This window comes from Microcaecilia unicolor, unplaced genomic scaffold, assembly GCF_901765095.1.
Source record: "Microcaecilia unicolor unplaced genomic scaffold, aMicUni1.1, whole genome shotgun sequence".
Taxonomy (NCBI): Eukaryota; Metazoa; Chordata; class Amphibia; order Gymnophiona; family Siphonopidae; genus Microcaecilia; species Microcaecilia unicolor.
In genome coordinates, this window is record NW_021963742.1 from 102,270 (window position 1) to 117,068 (window position 14,799).

The 14,799-nt window shown below is 47.5% G+C and overlaps 1 protein-coding gene across 1 annotated transcript in view; it reads left to right on the top strand.

Moving 5' to 3' along the window:
- Positions 1-14,799, top strand: part of LOC115459607 (polycystic kidney disease protein 1-like 2) — a gene marked incomplete at its 5' end in the record, with an annotated part of 136,946 nt that overhangs the window by 99,811 nt on the left and 22,336 nt on the right. The window contains 4 exon segments of the mRNA XM_030189416.1: positions 3,104-3,231; positions 8,256-8,416; positions 9,265-9,475; positions 12,823-12,966. Of these exon segments, the coding sequence (XP_030045276.1) occupies positions 3,104-3,231; positions 8,256-8,416; positions 9,265-9,475; positions 12,823-12,966 (644 nt within the window).

Consider the following 14,799-nt stretch of genomic DNA (forward strand, 5'->3'; position numbering starts at 1 on the left):
AAATTTAGGCTCTATAAGATGCAACACTGGAGGCATTCCAGGAATGTGGTTTAACTGTAGATGGGCTGCGCTGATCAGCAATGTACAGGTAAAACTAGCCAGACAAGTCTGGTTGGGCTCAGCATCTGTCCTAAAGTTATTCAGATATGGGGCCGATATTCTGACCGGCAGTGGTGTACCAAGGTGGGGGCGGTCCGCCCCGGGTGCACACCGCTGGGGGGGTGCATGCCACTGGGGGGTGCCGCGGCGCATGCCTGCTCTGAGTTCGCTGACTTCGCGCGTTCGCTGCAGCTCCCCCTGTCCTGGAACAGGTTACTTCCTGTTCCGGGTCAGAGGGAGCTCCAGCGAATGCGCGAAGTCAGGGAACTGTGAGCAGGCGCGCACTGCGGGACCCCCCCCCCAGTGGCGTGCACCCAGTGGGGGGTTCCGTGCTGCACCCGGGGGGGGCGGGGCACCACCCCAGGTGTCCACCCCCCTAGGAACACCACTGGCACTAAGTTTGGATATTCCATGCCGGGCTATTTCTGGTGACCTGCATTGAATAGCCATTTTATTTTTGGCCAGTTTAAAGATAACCGGTTAAGTCAATATTCAGACTTGGCTGGTTCGACCAAAGATAATCCAGGTTTCACGCAGCCAAATATGGCTGCAAAACCTGCTAACCGGGGATATTCAGCCTGTGATAACCGGTTATCCCCCTCTGAATATCTGCAGATAGCCGGTTAAATGCTATTAAACCAGTCAGCAGCCATTCTGACTGGTTAAATAGCGCTGAGTATCGGGGGATAGTTTTATATGGATAACTTTATTCAGGTATTTTAGATAGAGTTGTAGCCAGAAGAAAGATACCTGGTTAACGTCATCGCTTACTGGGCCACTCAATGTGGACCTCATAGGACTAGATGTGTTAATGGATTTGTGTTGCCTTGTGATTTTGATGAAAATCATTAATTGAATGTAAGATTTATATGTGACTTTTGTACATTTTTAAAAATATGGCTTTTTTTAGTAGTGCTTTGTTTAATTATGTGATTAGATTTTGGGAGGGGGGGCATCTTATTTTTGATGAGTTTGTAATGTTGTTTTTTAATTTTATTGTTATGTTATACCAGTGGTTCCCAAACCTGATCCTGGAGGCACTCCAGCCAGCATTTTTAAGGTTCAGACTGGCATGGTATGGAGAAAATATTGGAGTACTAGGGAAGAAGGAGTATTGGCTAAAGAAGGAGGGAGGGAGGAAGGAAGAGAGAAAGAGCAGGGCTTTGGAGAAGGAGAAAGAGAGAACAGGCTGCAGTAGTGAGAGGAAGGGGAGAGCGACAGTGTGCACTGCCCTTGATAATTCATGGGGATGTGAGTGGGGACAGCGTGAGACAAACGTCCCTTGGTGCTGGCTTATTTAAGTGAGAAAAAAAATCTTCAGTAAACTGGGTTCCTCTGGTCAGTGTGCTGCGGCAGCTAAGAAAGCAAATAGAATGTTAAGTATTATTAGGAAAGGAATAGAAAACAAAAGTGAGGACGTTATAATGCCTTTGTATCGGTCCATGGTGCGACCACACCTCAAATATTGTGTTCAATTCTGGTCACTGCATCTCAAAAAAGATATAGTGGAATTAGAAAAGGTGCAGAAAATGGCGACGAAAATGATAAAGGGGATGGGACTACTTCTCTATGAGGAAAGGCTGAAGTGTCTAGGGCTCCTCAGCTTGGAGAAAAGACAGCTGAAGGGAGATATGATAGAGGTCTATAAAATAATGAGTGGAGTGGAACGGGTAGACGTGAATCGTTTGTTTACGCTTTCCAAAAATACTAGGACTAGGGGGCATGCGATGAAGCTACAACAAAGTAAATTTAATACGATTCCAAGAAAATTTTTCTTCACTCAATGTTTAATTAAACTCTGGAATTCGTTGCCAGAGAATGTGGTAAAGGCGGTTATCTTAGTAGGGTTTAAAAAAGGTCTGGACGGCTTCCTAAAGGAAAAGTCCATAGACCATTATTAAATTGACTTGGGGAAAATCCACTGCTTATTTATTATTATTATTATTATTTGTTACATTTGTATCCCACATTTTCCCACCTTTTGCAGGCTCAATGTGGCTTACATATAACCGTTAATGGCGTTACTGATTACGGTCTGAACAAATACATGGTATGAATGAATACAAAGTGATATTGTAATAGAATGGGGTACATGTAAGGTAGGTACAGTTGGGGGAACTTATAGAGGAAAAGGGGGAAGAAGAGTCAGGTAATGTTTGTTACTGTCTTTGGTTGCATTGACATGTTCTTTAGTGTAAATCTGGCAATAGAAAACATCCATTCATGTATTCATTATAGATGGTACCCAGGGCTGTCAAAAGGCCTGTGGTGCCCTGATCTAACTTTTGCACCAGTGCCCCCCCCCCACCCCCAAAATCTGGTAGCTCCCCCTTTATTTCAAGTCCCCCCCTCCTTTGGTAATAAAGGGTGCCAAAATCCAGAATCACAATCTGGTATCTCCCTCTCTCCTCCCCCCCCCCCCCCCCCCATCCACCTGCCAGAAGGAGGGAAGAAAAAGGGAGCGATGCTGGACTGGGATTTTGCAGCACCTTTATCACCAGCTTGAGATTAAGCCAGCCCTGATGGCACCTTCAAACATCATTGTCCTTCCAATCATATCATCTGAGTGGGTTGATAATTTTGATACAAAGATGATATACATTCAGCTGAACAGGCAAATCAGAGGGAAAAACAACACAGGTAAAGGAAGCGTATCAGGCCACAGATGAAACCACACAGTGGAGTAAGAGGTCAAAAGGAAGCAACGTTTATTCAAAACTCTACACGGCCTGTGTTTCGGCTATTGCCTGCATCAGGGGTCAGTCAGAGGTAAAAAAAAAAAAAAAAACATAGACGTCAATCTGTGGAAACCTTCTCAATAACATAAATATAAGAGAACTTTCAAGAAGTTCCCTGCGTGGCTGCAAAGAGCAGTAGCAGTTACCAAGGTCATAAGCCAAAGACTATTCAGCTGAGTCGGTATTCAAGGCGTTACAGATCATCATAAGCATTTTAAACTTAACCCTTGTAACGTGTACAGAACTGACTCCCATTTTCTTTGCAGGAGCGTTCTTTACACATTCCGAACTGCAGAGCGTCCGTCTCTACCCCTACACAGATGGATTACACATTTTTGTTGTTGCCGCTGAAGTGATTTATTTCCTTTTCATCGCCTACTACATGGTAGCACAGGTAAGGCACTGCAAAGCCTGGAGGGCAGAAAACAGTCTGCTACCTGTTCCAGCCCACAAACCTTTTGCGCACATCTGCAATTAGAAAGATCAAGAGCTGTGATCCACCCAGGTTTTTCTCCTATTTTGTGTCTGTGAGAAACGACCTCACCTCCATGAAGCAGGCCCTGAACGAGCACAGGATCACATGTGTTATTTTTGCAAAATATAAAACCAAAAAGCACCAAGGGCCTTCAAAAAAAAAGGGGAATAAAGTCTTTGATTTTATATGTTTATGATACAGTACTACTACTACTACTATTAAACATTTCTGTAGCGCTACTAGACTCAAGAGGGGTTGGTGGTTGAGAGGCTAGGATGGGGGAGGGCAGACTTATACGGTCCGTGCCAGAGCCGGTGATGGGAGGCGGGACTGGTGGTTGGGAGGCGGGAAATACTGCTGGACAGACTTATACGATCTGTGCCCTGAAAAGGACAGGTACAAATTCAAGGTAAGGTATACACATATGAGTTTATCGTGGGCAGACTGGATGGACCGTGCAGGTCTTTTTCTGCCGTCATCTACTATGTTACTATGTTACATCTACTATGTTACTATGGATCCACAGAAGCTTAGCTGAAATTGGGTGGCGGGGGGAAGAGGGGTTGGTGGTTGAGAGGCTAGGATGGGGGAGGGCAGACTTATACGGTCCGTGCCAGAGCCGGTGATGGGAGGCGGGACTGGTGGTTGGGAGGCGGGAAATACTGCTGGACAGACTTATACGATCTGTGCCCTGAAAAGGACAGGTACAAATTCAAGGTAAGGTATACACATATGAGTTTATCGTGGGCAGACTGGATGGACCATGCAGGTCTTTTTCTGCCGTCATCTACTATGTTACTATGTTACATCTACTATGTTACTATGGATCCACAGAAGCTTAGCTGAAATTGGGTGGCGGGGGGAAGAGGGGTTGGTGGTTGAGAGGCTAGGATGGGGGAGGGCAGACTTATACGGTCCGTGCCAGAGCCGGTGATGGGAGGCGGGACTGGTGGTTGGGAGGCGGGAAATACTGCTGGACAGACTTATACGATCTGTGCCCTAAAAAGGACAGGTACAAATTCAAGGTAAGGTATACACATATGAGTTTATCGTGGGCAGACTGGATGGACCGTGCAGGTCTTTTTCTGCCGTCATCTACTATGTTACTATGTTACATCTACTATGTTACTATGGATCCACAGAAGCTTAGCTGAAATTGGGTGGCGGGGGGAAGAGGGGTTGGTGGTTGAGAGGCTAGGATGGGGGAGGGCAGACTTATACGGTCCGTGCCAGAGCCGGTGATGGGAGGCGGGACTGGTGGTTGGGAGGCGGGAAATACTGCTGGACAGACTTATACGATCTGTGCCCTGAAAAGGACAGGTACAAATTCAAGGTAAGGTATACACATATGAGTTTATCGTGGGCAGACTGGATGGACCGTGCAGGTCTTTTTCTGCCGTCATCTACTATGTTACTATGTTACATCTACTATGTTACTATGGATCCACAGAAGCTTAGCTGAAATTGGGTGGCGGGGGGAAGAGGGGTTGGTGGTTGAGAGGCTAGGATGGGGGAGGGCAGACTTATACGGTCCGTGCCAGAGCCGGTGATGGGAGGCGGGACTGGTGGTTGGGAGGCGGGAAATACTGCTGGACAGACTTATACGATCTGTGCCCTGAAAAGGACAGGTACAAATTCAAGGTAAGGTATACACATATGAGTTTATCGTGGGCAGACTGGATGGACCGTGCAGGTCTTTTTCTGCCGTCATCTACTATGTTACTATGTTACATCTACTATGTTACTATGGATCCACAGAAGCTTAGCTGAAATTGGGTGGCGGGGGGAAGAGGGGTTGGTGGTTGAGAGGCTAGGATGGGGGAGGGCAGACTTATACGGTCCGTGCCAGAGCCGGTGATGGGAGGCGGGAAATACTGCTGGACAGACTTATACGATCTGTGCCCTGAAAAGGACAGGTACAAATTAAGGTAAGGTATACACATATGAGTTTATCGTGGGCAGACTAGATGGACCGTGCAGGTCTTTTTCTGCCGTCATCTACTATGTTACTATGTTACTAGACTTATGCAGCGCTGTACAAATTAACATGAAAAGACAGTCCCTGCTCAACAGAGCTTACAATCTAAATTGGAGCCTGATCGAAATGCCGACCTTGAAGAGAAAACCGTCCTGCCCGAATGGGACGGTATGCTATCTGGCTTGGCGGATGGTAAATCCATACAAATGACCCCTCTGGAATAAAACACTTTAGTCTGCTTATAGAGAAGAGAGAAACATGGGGGAAGAACAAGAACTACATGTCAAGCCTGTAAAGAGACCACATGCGAACCCTGTAACAAAATAAACTGACCACCTTGGACCCATTCAAGCATTGTATCATCAACATATAAAATTAAAGACTTTATTCCCCTTTTTTTTTTTAAGGTCCTTTGTGCTTTTTTGTTTTTGTTTCTGTTTTTTTTTGTGTGTGCTTTGTTCCCTCTCTCTGTTACACTACATTTTTGCAAAATATAACATGATTGCATTTTATATTTTGACTAGGTCCGACAAATATGAGAAGGAATGTGCTGCCACTTTTCAATGACATGAAAACATAAATGGAATTAATTATATTGTTTTATGTTAGTTTCCATCAGAAGAGACAATAAAAATTAACAAAATATTGTTTTTCTTGTTTGCTATTTTAGTGTGAACTGAAGTATTTACCAGACTGCAAATGTTCTAAAAAAAAAAAAAATAGCACACATTATAAAAATTACAATGAATGCGACAATTTAAATAAAGATTGGTTATCATTAGGCAGGATGCGGTGGATAATAAGCTTTCGGACAATTAAAAATTTGTTGTTTAACTGTTGAATCACACGCTGGATACTTTGATAGGCATGGGATCCGTGCATAAATTTTACACGTGGGATCAAAAAGAGGGGCACAGCCATGGGCAGGTCCTGTGCGGATCAGGGGCATTCTTTTAATTTACACATGTTGTTATAGAATAAAGGGGATCGGCACCTGGGCGCAGGGATTTACACCAAGGTTTCGTTGGTGTAAATGCTCATGCCTACATGTAGTCACGGTGCCTGGCGCTAAGCGTTATTCTATAAATGGCGCCTAACTTTAAGCACTGTTTATAGAACAGTGCTAAGTGCTATTTTTTTGGTGCCAATTTTTTAGGCACCATTTATAGAATTTAGTCCTAAATGAGATTTTTTTTCCAGCCATAAACCTAGCTATAATAATGAAATTAATACCTGTTATTAAAAAAAATAGGCAACTCTACTACTTCTTATCATTTCTATAGCACTACTATAAGTACACAGTACTTTATATAAAACACTTAAGAGACAGTCCCTGCTCAACAGACCAGGGCCGCCGAGAGGGGGGGAAGGGGGGACAAAATTCCCCGGGCCCGGCGCCGGGGTCAGGCCACCGGCGCTGCAGTCCCCAGTCTCACCTGCCTGCCTCCTCGGCTCCGGGCCCCCTGCATTCGAAGCGGAAGTCACAGATCGCCTCCCTTCGGGCCTTCCCTCCCTGTGTCCCGCCCTCGCGGAAACTGGAAGTTACATCAGACGAGGGCGGGACACAGGGAGGGAAGGCCAGAAGAGAGGCGATCTGCGACTGCCGCTTTGAATGCAGAGGGCCCGGAGCCGAGGAGGTAGGCAGATGAGACCAGGGACTGCAGCGGCGGGGGGGGGGGGGGGGGCGGAGGCAGGGCGGCCTTGCCCCAGGCCCGGCCTAGTCTCTCGGCGGCCCTGAGACAGACAAGCAGGACAAATAAGGGATTAGGGAATTACTTACAGTGGGAATGATTAAAAACAAACATGGGTCCTGAACAAGTGAATAGGAGTTAGGAGTTAATTGTTACTGGACTGTGTTACAAGATATTGACATAAATAAGCTGAGATGTCCCATGTTACACATTTTCCAGAAATAAAAACCCTATGATAGTGGCTAGGGAGCCTCCAGGTTCTCAAGAATATCTGGGACAGTCCTGTGCATTCTGGGATTTGTAGTCTTGTTCTTCACAGTGAAAATGAAAGAACTGTACATAAGCTCCAGAATTCATTCCATAAAATAACTCAAACTAACCACTAAGGTGTGGAAGTTATCAACATGGGCTGCTGTTAAGACATGTTATTTTACCACTAACTCATGCTATTTTAGCACAGGTCCCATTTTATGTAATGAGACCTATTATTAAAATGGACTTGAGGAAAATCTACTGCTTATTTCTAGGATAAGCAGCATAAAATGTATTGTACTGTTTTGGGATCTTGCCAAGTACTTGTAACCTGGATTAGCCACTTTTGGAAACAGGATGCTGGGCTTGATGGACCTTTGGTCTGTCCCAGTGTGGCTATACTGGTGTACTTATGACATAGTAACATAGTAACATAGTAGATGACGGCAGAAAAAGACCTGCATGGTCCATCCAGTCTGCCCAACAAGATAAACTCATATGTGTATACCTTACCTTGATTTGTACCTGCCTTTTTCAGGGCACAGACCGTACAAGTCTGCCCAGCAGTCAAAGATAACCCCAAGGTTTCGAGCTGAGGAGACAGGGAGAATGAGAGAGCCATCAACAGAAATAGAAAACGGGGGGAGCGGGGAGGTGGGTTTGGGGGGAAAAATGAGAAGCTCGGTTTTGGTCATGTTTAATTTCAGGTGGCGTTGAGACATCCAGACAGCAATGTCAGACAAGCACGCTGAAACTTTGGTTTGGATGCAAGGTGAGATATCAGGGGTAGAAAGGTAGATCAAGATATATTTCCCACTGTTTGACCAGCTCGTTTGTAGAACGCCTTCAGCCGCGTAAACCGCCAAAAAAAAAGGAACAGTTCTGTACTTTCATATTGATATCCTGTTAAGATACCCAGTTATAAAAGAAACTCCAGGCCTACCATAATCCCATGACTTTTCAACCACCCCATAAGTGACCTGCCGTTGAGAATACTAATACTTGATGTTGTGTATTCACAGGGTAAACAAATGAAGAAGCTAAAATGGAGCTATTTCCGCAGTAAGTGGAATTTATTAGAGCTGGCAATTATATTAATTAGCTGGAGTGCACTTTCGGTCTTTGTGAAGAGAACCATCCTGGGAACACGAGACATCAGTTACTACCAGAAGCACAAGGATGAGTAAATGCCTAATTCTTTTCTTTGGATTTCCCATGGCTTTTGTCTTTTGTATATCTCTGTTAGCAGTAACAAACAACTTGCAACAAGGCCATGAAAGGGCTCCTAGGTTAACAAGCGAGAGGCGGAGGTCAGAAGCCAGTCAGACACCTCTCACCTGTCACAGGTTTGGAGCTGCTCAAAGTTCATCCAACTGGTTTGGTCTTTTTTTTTAGCTTCATACCAGGCAGGGGCGTAGCTAGGTGGGGCCACGGGAGCCTGGGCCCCGCAAATTTCATCTGGGCCCCTGGTTTGGCTGACGGGAGTCCCCAGCCCCCGCCAGCCGAAGCCTTCTTCAGCGCTGGTCTCCGGCGCAGCCACGTTCGCTGCCCTGTTCTTCTTTCTTCTTGCTGACATCAGGAGGACATCAGTAAGAAGAAAGAAGAGCAGGGCAGCTAACGCGGCTGCGCCAGAGACCGGCGCTGGAGAAGGCTTTGGCTGGCAGGGGTTGGGGACCCCCACCAGCAAAGGTATTTGTTTTTGGGGGTGGCGACGAGGTGGTGAGGGGAAGTGGCAAGGTGAGGGGGAGCGACGAGGAGGTGAGGGGGAGCGGCGAGGCAGTGGGGGGGGGGAGGCAGCTTGGCGGGAGACTAAAATGTGCCCCCAACTTCAGGCTCTGGCCCCCTCCCACCGCGAGGTCTGGCTACGTCCCTGGTACCAGAGTTATCAAATGCAGCATTTTACATACAACTATAAAACATTTCAGCTAGGTGCTGCTTACAGGGTAATGCATTTTCAGAAAGCATTCACTTCCATGCAATACAAGTGTATTCTTTTTGAGTTACAAAGGTTCACGCCTTCTTTTCTTCAAGATACGTGAACTTCAATGAAACAGCAGCTGCCGATGCAGTTCTGGGCTACCTGATCGCATTCTTGGTTCTTCTGTCCACCATCAAACTGTGGCACCTCCTGAGACTGAATCCGAAGCTGAACATGATCACCTCCACTCTGAGAAGGGCCTGGGGGGACATCTCTGGATTCATCACTGTTATATTAATCATGTTCCTGGCTTACTCTATAGCTGTGAGTATCTTTGCAGTCCATCATTTCAGCCTGTATACAAGTAGAGGAGTGTGGTAGCCGTGTTAGTCCACTCTTAAGTGACTTCACAGTGAGAATCCTGAAAAGTAACTTTAAAACCATACAAGAACGTATGACCTTTGAAGTGAGAATGATTGAATATTTTAACACCCAACAGAAAGGACTTAACAAGGATCTGGGGCTCCTAGCCCATTATAAACCATAAAGCTGTATGTCTCTGTTGATCACCCTCCCCTCACCTATCCACACCCATCCTGTTAGAATATCAATGATATGCTTTGATGTCCCCATGCATACCTCCGACCCACCCCCATCCTCCCACCCTGTCAGACTGTCATAGTAATGCTTGAATGTTTTCACTTATATACACTGTCAGCTAGCACATTTGCTTATTTCTGATCTGAGGAAGAAGGGCAACCTTCGAAAGCTAATCAAGAAATGCATTAAGTTATGTCCAATAAAAAAGGGATCATCTTATTTTCTTTTCCATGTTTTATTTTGTTTGATTTCTATTGATAGCCTGTATACAAGAAAATGGGGTGGGAACGAATGGGATTTAGTACTTAACTCATAGGAATGGGCAGCCAGCAAATTTTCACTTCATATTTTGAAATAGGGTGCTTAATATGCAAAGAGGATGCACAGTGGGTCCCTCTTTTCCAAAAGACTACACACTGCTATCAACAAACAATAAAGCATTATCTTTTCTGGGGGGGTTTTCTGCTCATTTTTGGTTGATGATAACATACAATTCCATGGGATATGTCATTGACATTTCCCTTATTGTTGCAAATTAAAGCCCACCCCCTGGTAGGTTCATGTCTTTATCAGTACTGGTTCAAGGTGAGTTACATTCAGGTGCTTTAGATTAGTGTTCTTCAATCAATGCCCAGGAGCCAATAGTGGCTCGTAGAGAGCTCTGGGGCGGCCCCTATCAACATTTTGGGTTTTTTTTTCCTACACTCTGCCTTTCTACCCAAGTTCAAAACAGAAAGGATGAAGTGGATGGTGGGGGGAGGGGAAGAGCCAAATGCTTAAAGGATAAAGTATTTCTCAATTGAAGAAGAGAGCACATTTGGAAATGCCCAGCTCCTTAAGGCTACCCCCAATGAAAAGTTTGAAGGCGGGCTGGTGGAGTAGGTATCATTGACACACACTGGTCAGCAGTGTTGCAGCCTAACATGGGAAGGTATTTCATGGCTCCTTTTCAGCTCATTTGGATCCAAAGTGGTCCCAATTTAAAAATTAGTGAAGACCACTGCTCTAGATATTTCCTTGTCTCCAGGGCTGCCAAGAGGGAGGGCAGGGGGGACAAAATTCCCCGGGCCAGGCCACCGGTACTGCAGTTCCCGGGCTCACCTGCCTACCTCCTCGGCTCCGGGCCCCCTGCATTCGAAGCGGCAGTCACAGATTGCCTCCCTTCCGGCCTTCCCTCCCTGTGTCCCGCCCTATCGGAAACCGGAAGTTACATCAGGCGAGGGCGGGACACAGGGAGGAAAGGCCAGAAGAGAGGCGATCTGCAACTGCTGCCTTGAATGCAGGGGGCCCGGAGCCATGGAGGCAGGCAGATGAGACTGCGGACTGCAGTGGCAGGGGGAATGACGGGGGGCAGCAGCAACAGAGGGCGTAGGCGGGGCGGCCTTGCCCCGGGCCAGGCCGAGTCTCTCGGTGGCCCTGCCTGTCTCCAATCTAAGGAGGCAATTCTATAACTGGGCATCCCGTTAGGCACCCCAATGCTGTGTGGGGACTGCCTGATCAATAATGGCATCTGTGTCCAAATTGCCATTATACAATACTGCAAACCACGGATGTGGAAGGAACCCTAGAATCCCACAGGAAAGCGTGCAGCAGGGAACAGGAGTGGAAAACGGATCCAGGCACTTCAAACACAGACCAAGGAGCACCAAATATAAAAGCGAAACTTACATTGATGACTCTAGATGATGACTCGACATGGTACCATGTTTTTCAGCAGAAACATGCCTGCCTCAGGAGTTTCTTAAAAGTATTGTTGTAAAAATGATAGTCACAAATGAACATGCCTTCTGTTATGAAAATAACAGTCACAAAATAACAGTCACAAATGAGTCTATCTTCAAAAATTTAATTGCTGATAGTCTTGAAAAAGATCATTCATTAGGAGAGTGAATAGTCTCAGAGACACAAGCTAATGGTGAATACTGGCATGAACCCTCATTAGCATGCCTAAAGATAGGCACTGTTGTGTTTGGTCATGAGCCCTTGGACCTAGGCCAGACCTAGGCTGTGGCCTAAGGTAGACTGAGCCCACGAAAGTACAGAGACTAAAGACTACAAAGCCCAGCATGCTTAGGGAGATCAGAGAGGACCACCAGAAAGGAAAGAGAGAACACTCATACGGGCCGCAAGACCGAACTGGAACCCACACAACCAAGGAAGGGAAAAGGAACAGAACAAAGCCCAAAAGGGAATACTAACTAGGCTGCACCAGGGGTGTAGCCAGACTTCGGCGGAAGGGGGGGTCCAGAGCCTGAGGTGAGGGGGCATATTTTAGGCCCCCCTGGTGCTGCCGACCCCCCTGGCGCCGCCGCCCCTCCCACATCCCTTTTTGTGTTCTCTTGTCTCTGCAAATATGATAACCCTACCCAAGAGCTCTTTCTGCATGGTAAATCAGGGAAGTAACTAAAAAGTGGAATGGAGGAGCACCCTAGTGGTTAGAGCTGCAGACTGTGAATCAGAAAGACAAAGGTTCAGATCCCAGTGATACACCTTGTGCTCTTGAGCAAGTCCAGTAGCGTTCCTAGGGCGGCTGACACCCGGGGCGGATCGCCAATGCGCCCCCCCCTCCTCTCGCCCCTGGCAAAACAGCAGCTCCCCCCGGTGAAACGAACCCCCCCGGGGTGCATTTTTACCAGCTGGGGGGGGGGGGGTGCCGCGCGCCTGTCTGCTTCGCTCGTTCCATGCTCCCTCTGCCCCGGAACAGGAAGTAAACCTGTTCCGGGGCAGAGGAAGCACGGAACGAGCGGCGCCGACAGGCACGTGGTTCCCCCCCCAGTGGCATGCACCCAGGGCGGACCGCACCCACCGCCCCCTCCCCCCTAGGAACGCCACTGGGCAAGTCACTTAACACTCCACTGCTTCAAGTACAAATGTAGACTGAGGGGACAAGGAAATAGCTACTGTGTCTGAATGTACCTTGTCTTGAATTACCACTAGAAAGACATGAGCTAAATACTAAATAAAGACGTAAACACCTGCATCTTTAGGCAGTTTGGCAAGAATGAGAAAACAAGTTCCTTCTTGAAAGTCTTTTCCAGGAACCTCAAACTCTCTTTTTTTCACCTTCACAGACAAATCTGATATTCGGCTGGAAGCTTTATTCTTATAAAACTCTCTTTGACTCAGCTGAGACAATGGTCAGCCTTCAGCTAGGAATCTTCAACTACGAGGAGGTACCGTACTCTTGTCATAACAAGAATCAGACTGTGCAATTAGTATGTTACAAACGTGCCAGATGCAAGACCATCATTAGGGGTGGGCAAGCAAGGTGCCAAGCTAGGGGAAGGAGAAGCCACGCTCAGGGCCAGCATTAGGATATAAAAATAGGGCAATTGTCCTGGGCCTCTAGGCCACATGGAGCCCCGAGCTTGACTGAAGCTGAAGACGTTCTGCCCGGTACCCCAGCACATTGGTTCTGACTATGCTGTCCTTATGAGTCAGTCTTTGAGTCTGCGAATATGGGAGCCCTAAAGGAAAGAGGAAGGGAGGTGCCAGAAGCAAGCCTGCCTGATTTACCTTTTAGTCCAGTGACTGCTCTGCCTATGTGCATTGTGCTGTCAGGGAATCCTTAAAAGTGAATGACTGTGTGATGTCATAAACTAGAGCTGATGACATCATCGCTTCTTTTTTGTGACAGATATTAGAGAAACAAATTTCCTTCCATCTGTATGGGAAAAAGTAGCCTCCTCTCATACAGATGGAAGGCAATATATAAAGGGGCACCAATAAAAAGAGACCAATCAAATTTTGGTTTCGGTTTCTTCGGGTTATGACTGAAAATGCCAGTGCATTTTCGGCTGAAACCAAAGCTGCCCCCCCCCCCCCCCCCCAGTGATCACTCTCCACCCTCGCATCCCATCCAACCACCATCTACCTGAAGAAGCCCTGGTGGTCTAGCGTCGAGAGTGACACAGGAACAAAAAGTCATTCCCATATCCTCCCAATAATCAAAGCTTTTTTCCTGTCGCCAGCCCATCCCCAAGTCGAGCAGACTTTGTAACCCCATCCCCTTACCCGTCCCTGCATTCTCAAACCCTGTCCCCTCACCATCCCCAGTCTTAATTTTCTTTCCTGCATCTCCTCACTCAATGCTGAAAGGAAGATTTTATACAATTTTCAGCCCCTCCCTGCACCCACAGCCCATACACCTTTTTGAGTCCCCCACACTCCATCTATCCTTTTTCCAGCCACCCTCCCTACGCCCAACAACCACCTTTGTTTCCAGCCCTCCTCCCTGCACCCACACTCCATCCTCCTTTGTTTCCAGCCCTCCTCCCTGCACCCACACTCCATCCTCCTTTGTTTCCAGCCCTCCTCCCTGCACCCACACTCCATCCTCCTTTGTTTCCAGCCCTCCTCCCTGCACCCACACTCCATCCTCCTTTGTTTCCAGCCCTCCTCCCTGCACCCACACTCCATCCACTTTCCAGCCCCCTGCACACACAAACCAACCCTATTTTTCTAGCCTCTTCCCTGTACCCACAGCCATCCTCCTTTGTTTCCAGCCCTCCTCCCTGCACCCACACTCCATCCTCCTTTGTTTCCAGCCCTCCTCCCTGCACCCACACTCCATCCTCCTTTGTTTCCAGCCCTCCTCCCTGCACCCACACTCCATCCTCCTTTGTTTCCAGCCCTCCTCCCTGCACCCACACTCCATCCTCCTTTGTTTCCAGCCCTCCTCCCTGCACCCACACTCCATCCTCCTTTGTTTCCAGCCCTCCTCCCTGCACCCACACTCCATCCTCCTTTGTTTCCAGCCCTCCTCCCTGCACCCACACTCCATCCACTTTCCAGCCCCCTGCACACACAAACCAACCCTATTTTTCTAGCCTCTTCCCTGTACCCACAGCCATCCTCCTTTGTTTCCAGCCCTCCTCCCTGCACCCACACTCCATCCTCCTTTGTTTCCAGCCCTCCTCCCTGCACCCACACTCCATCCTCCTTTGTTTCCAGCCCTCCTCCCTGCACCCACACTCCATCCTCCTTTGTTTCCAGCCCTCCTCCCTGCACCCACACTCCATCCTCCTTTGTTTCCAGCCCTCCTCCCT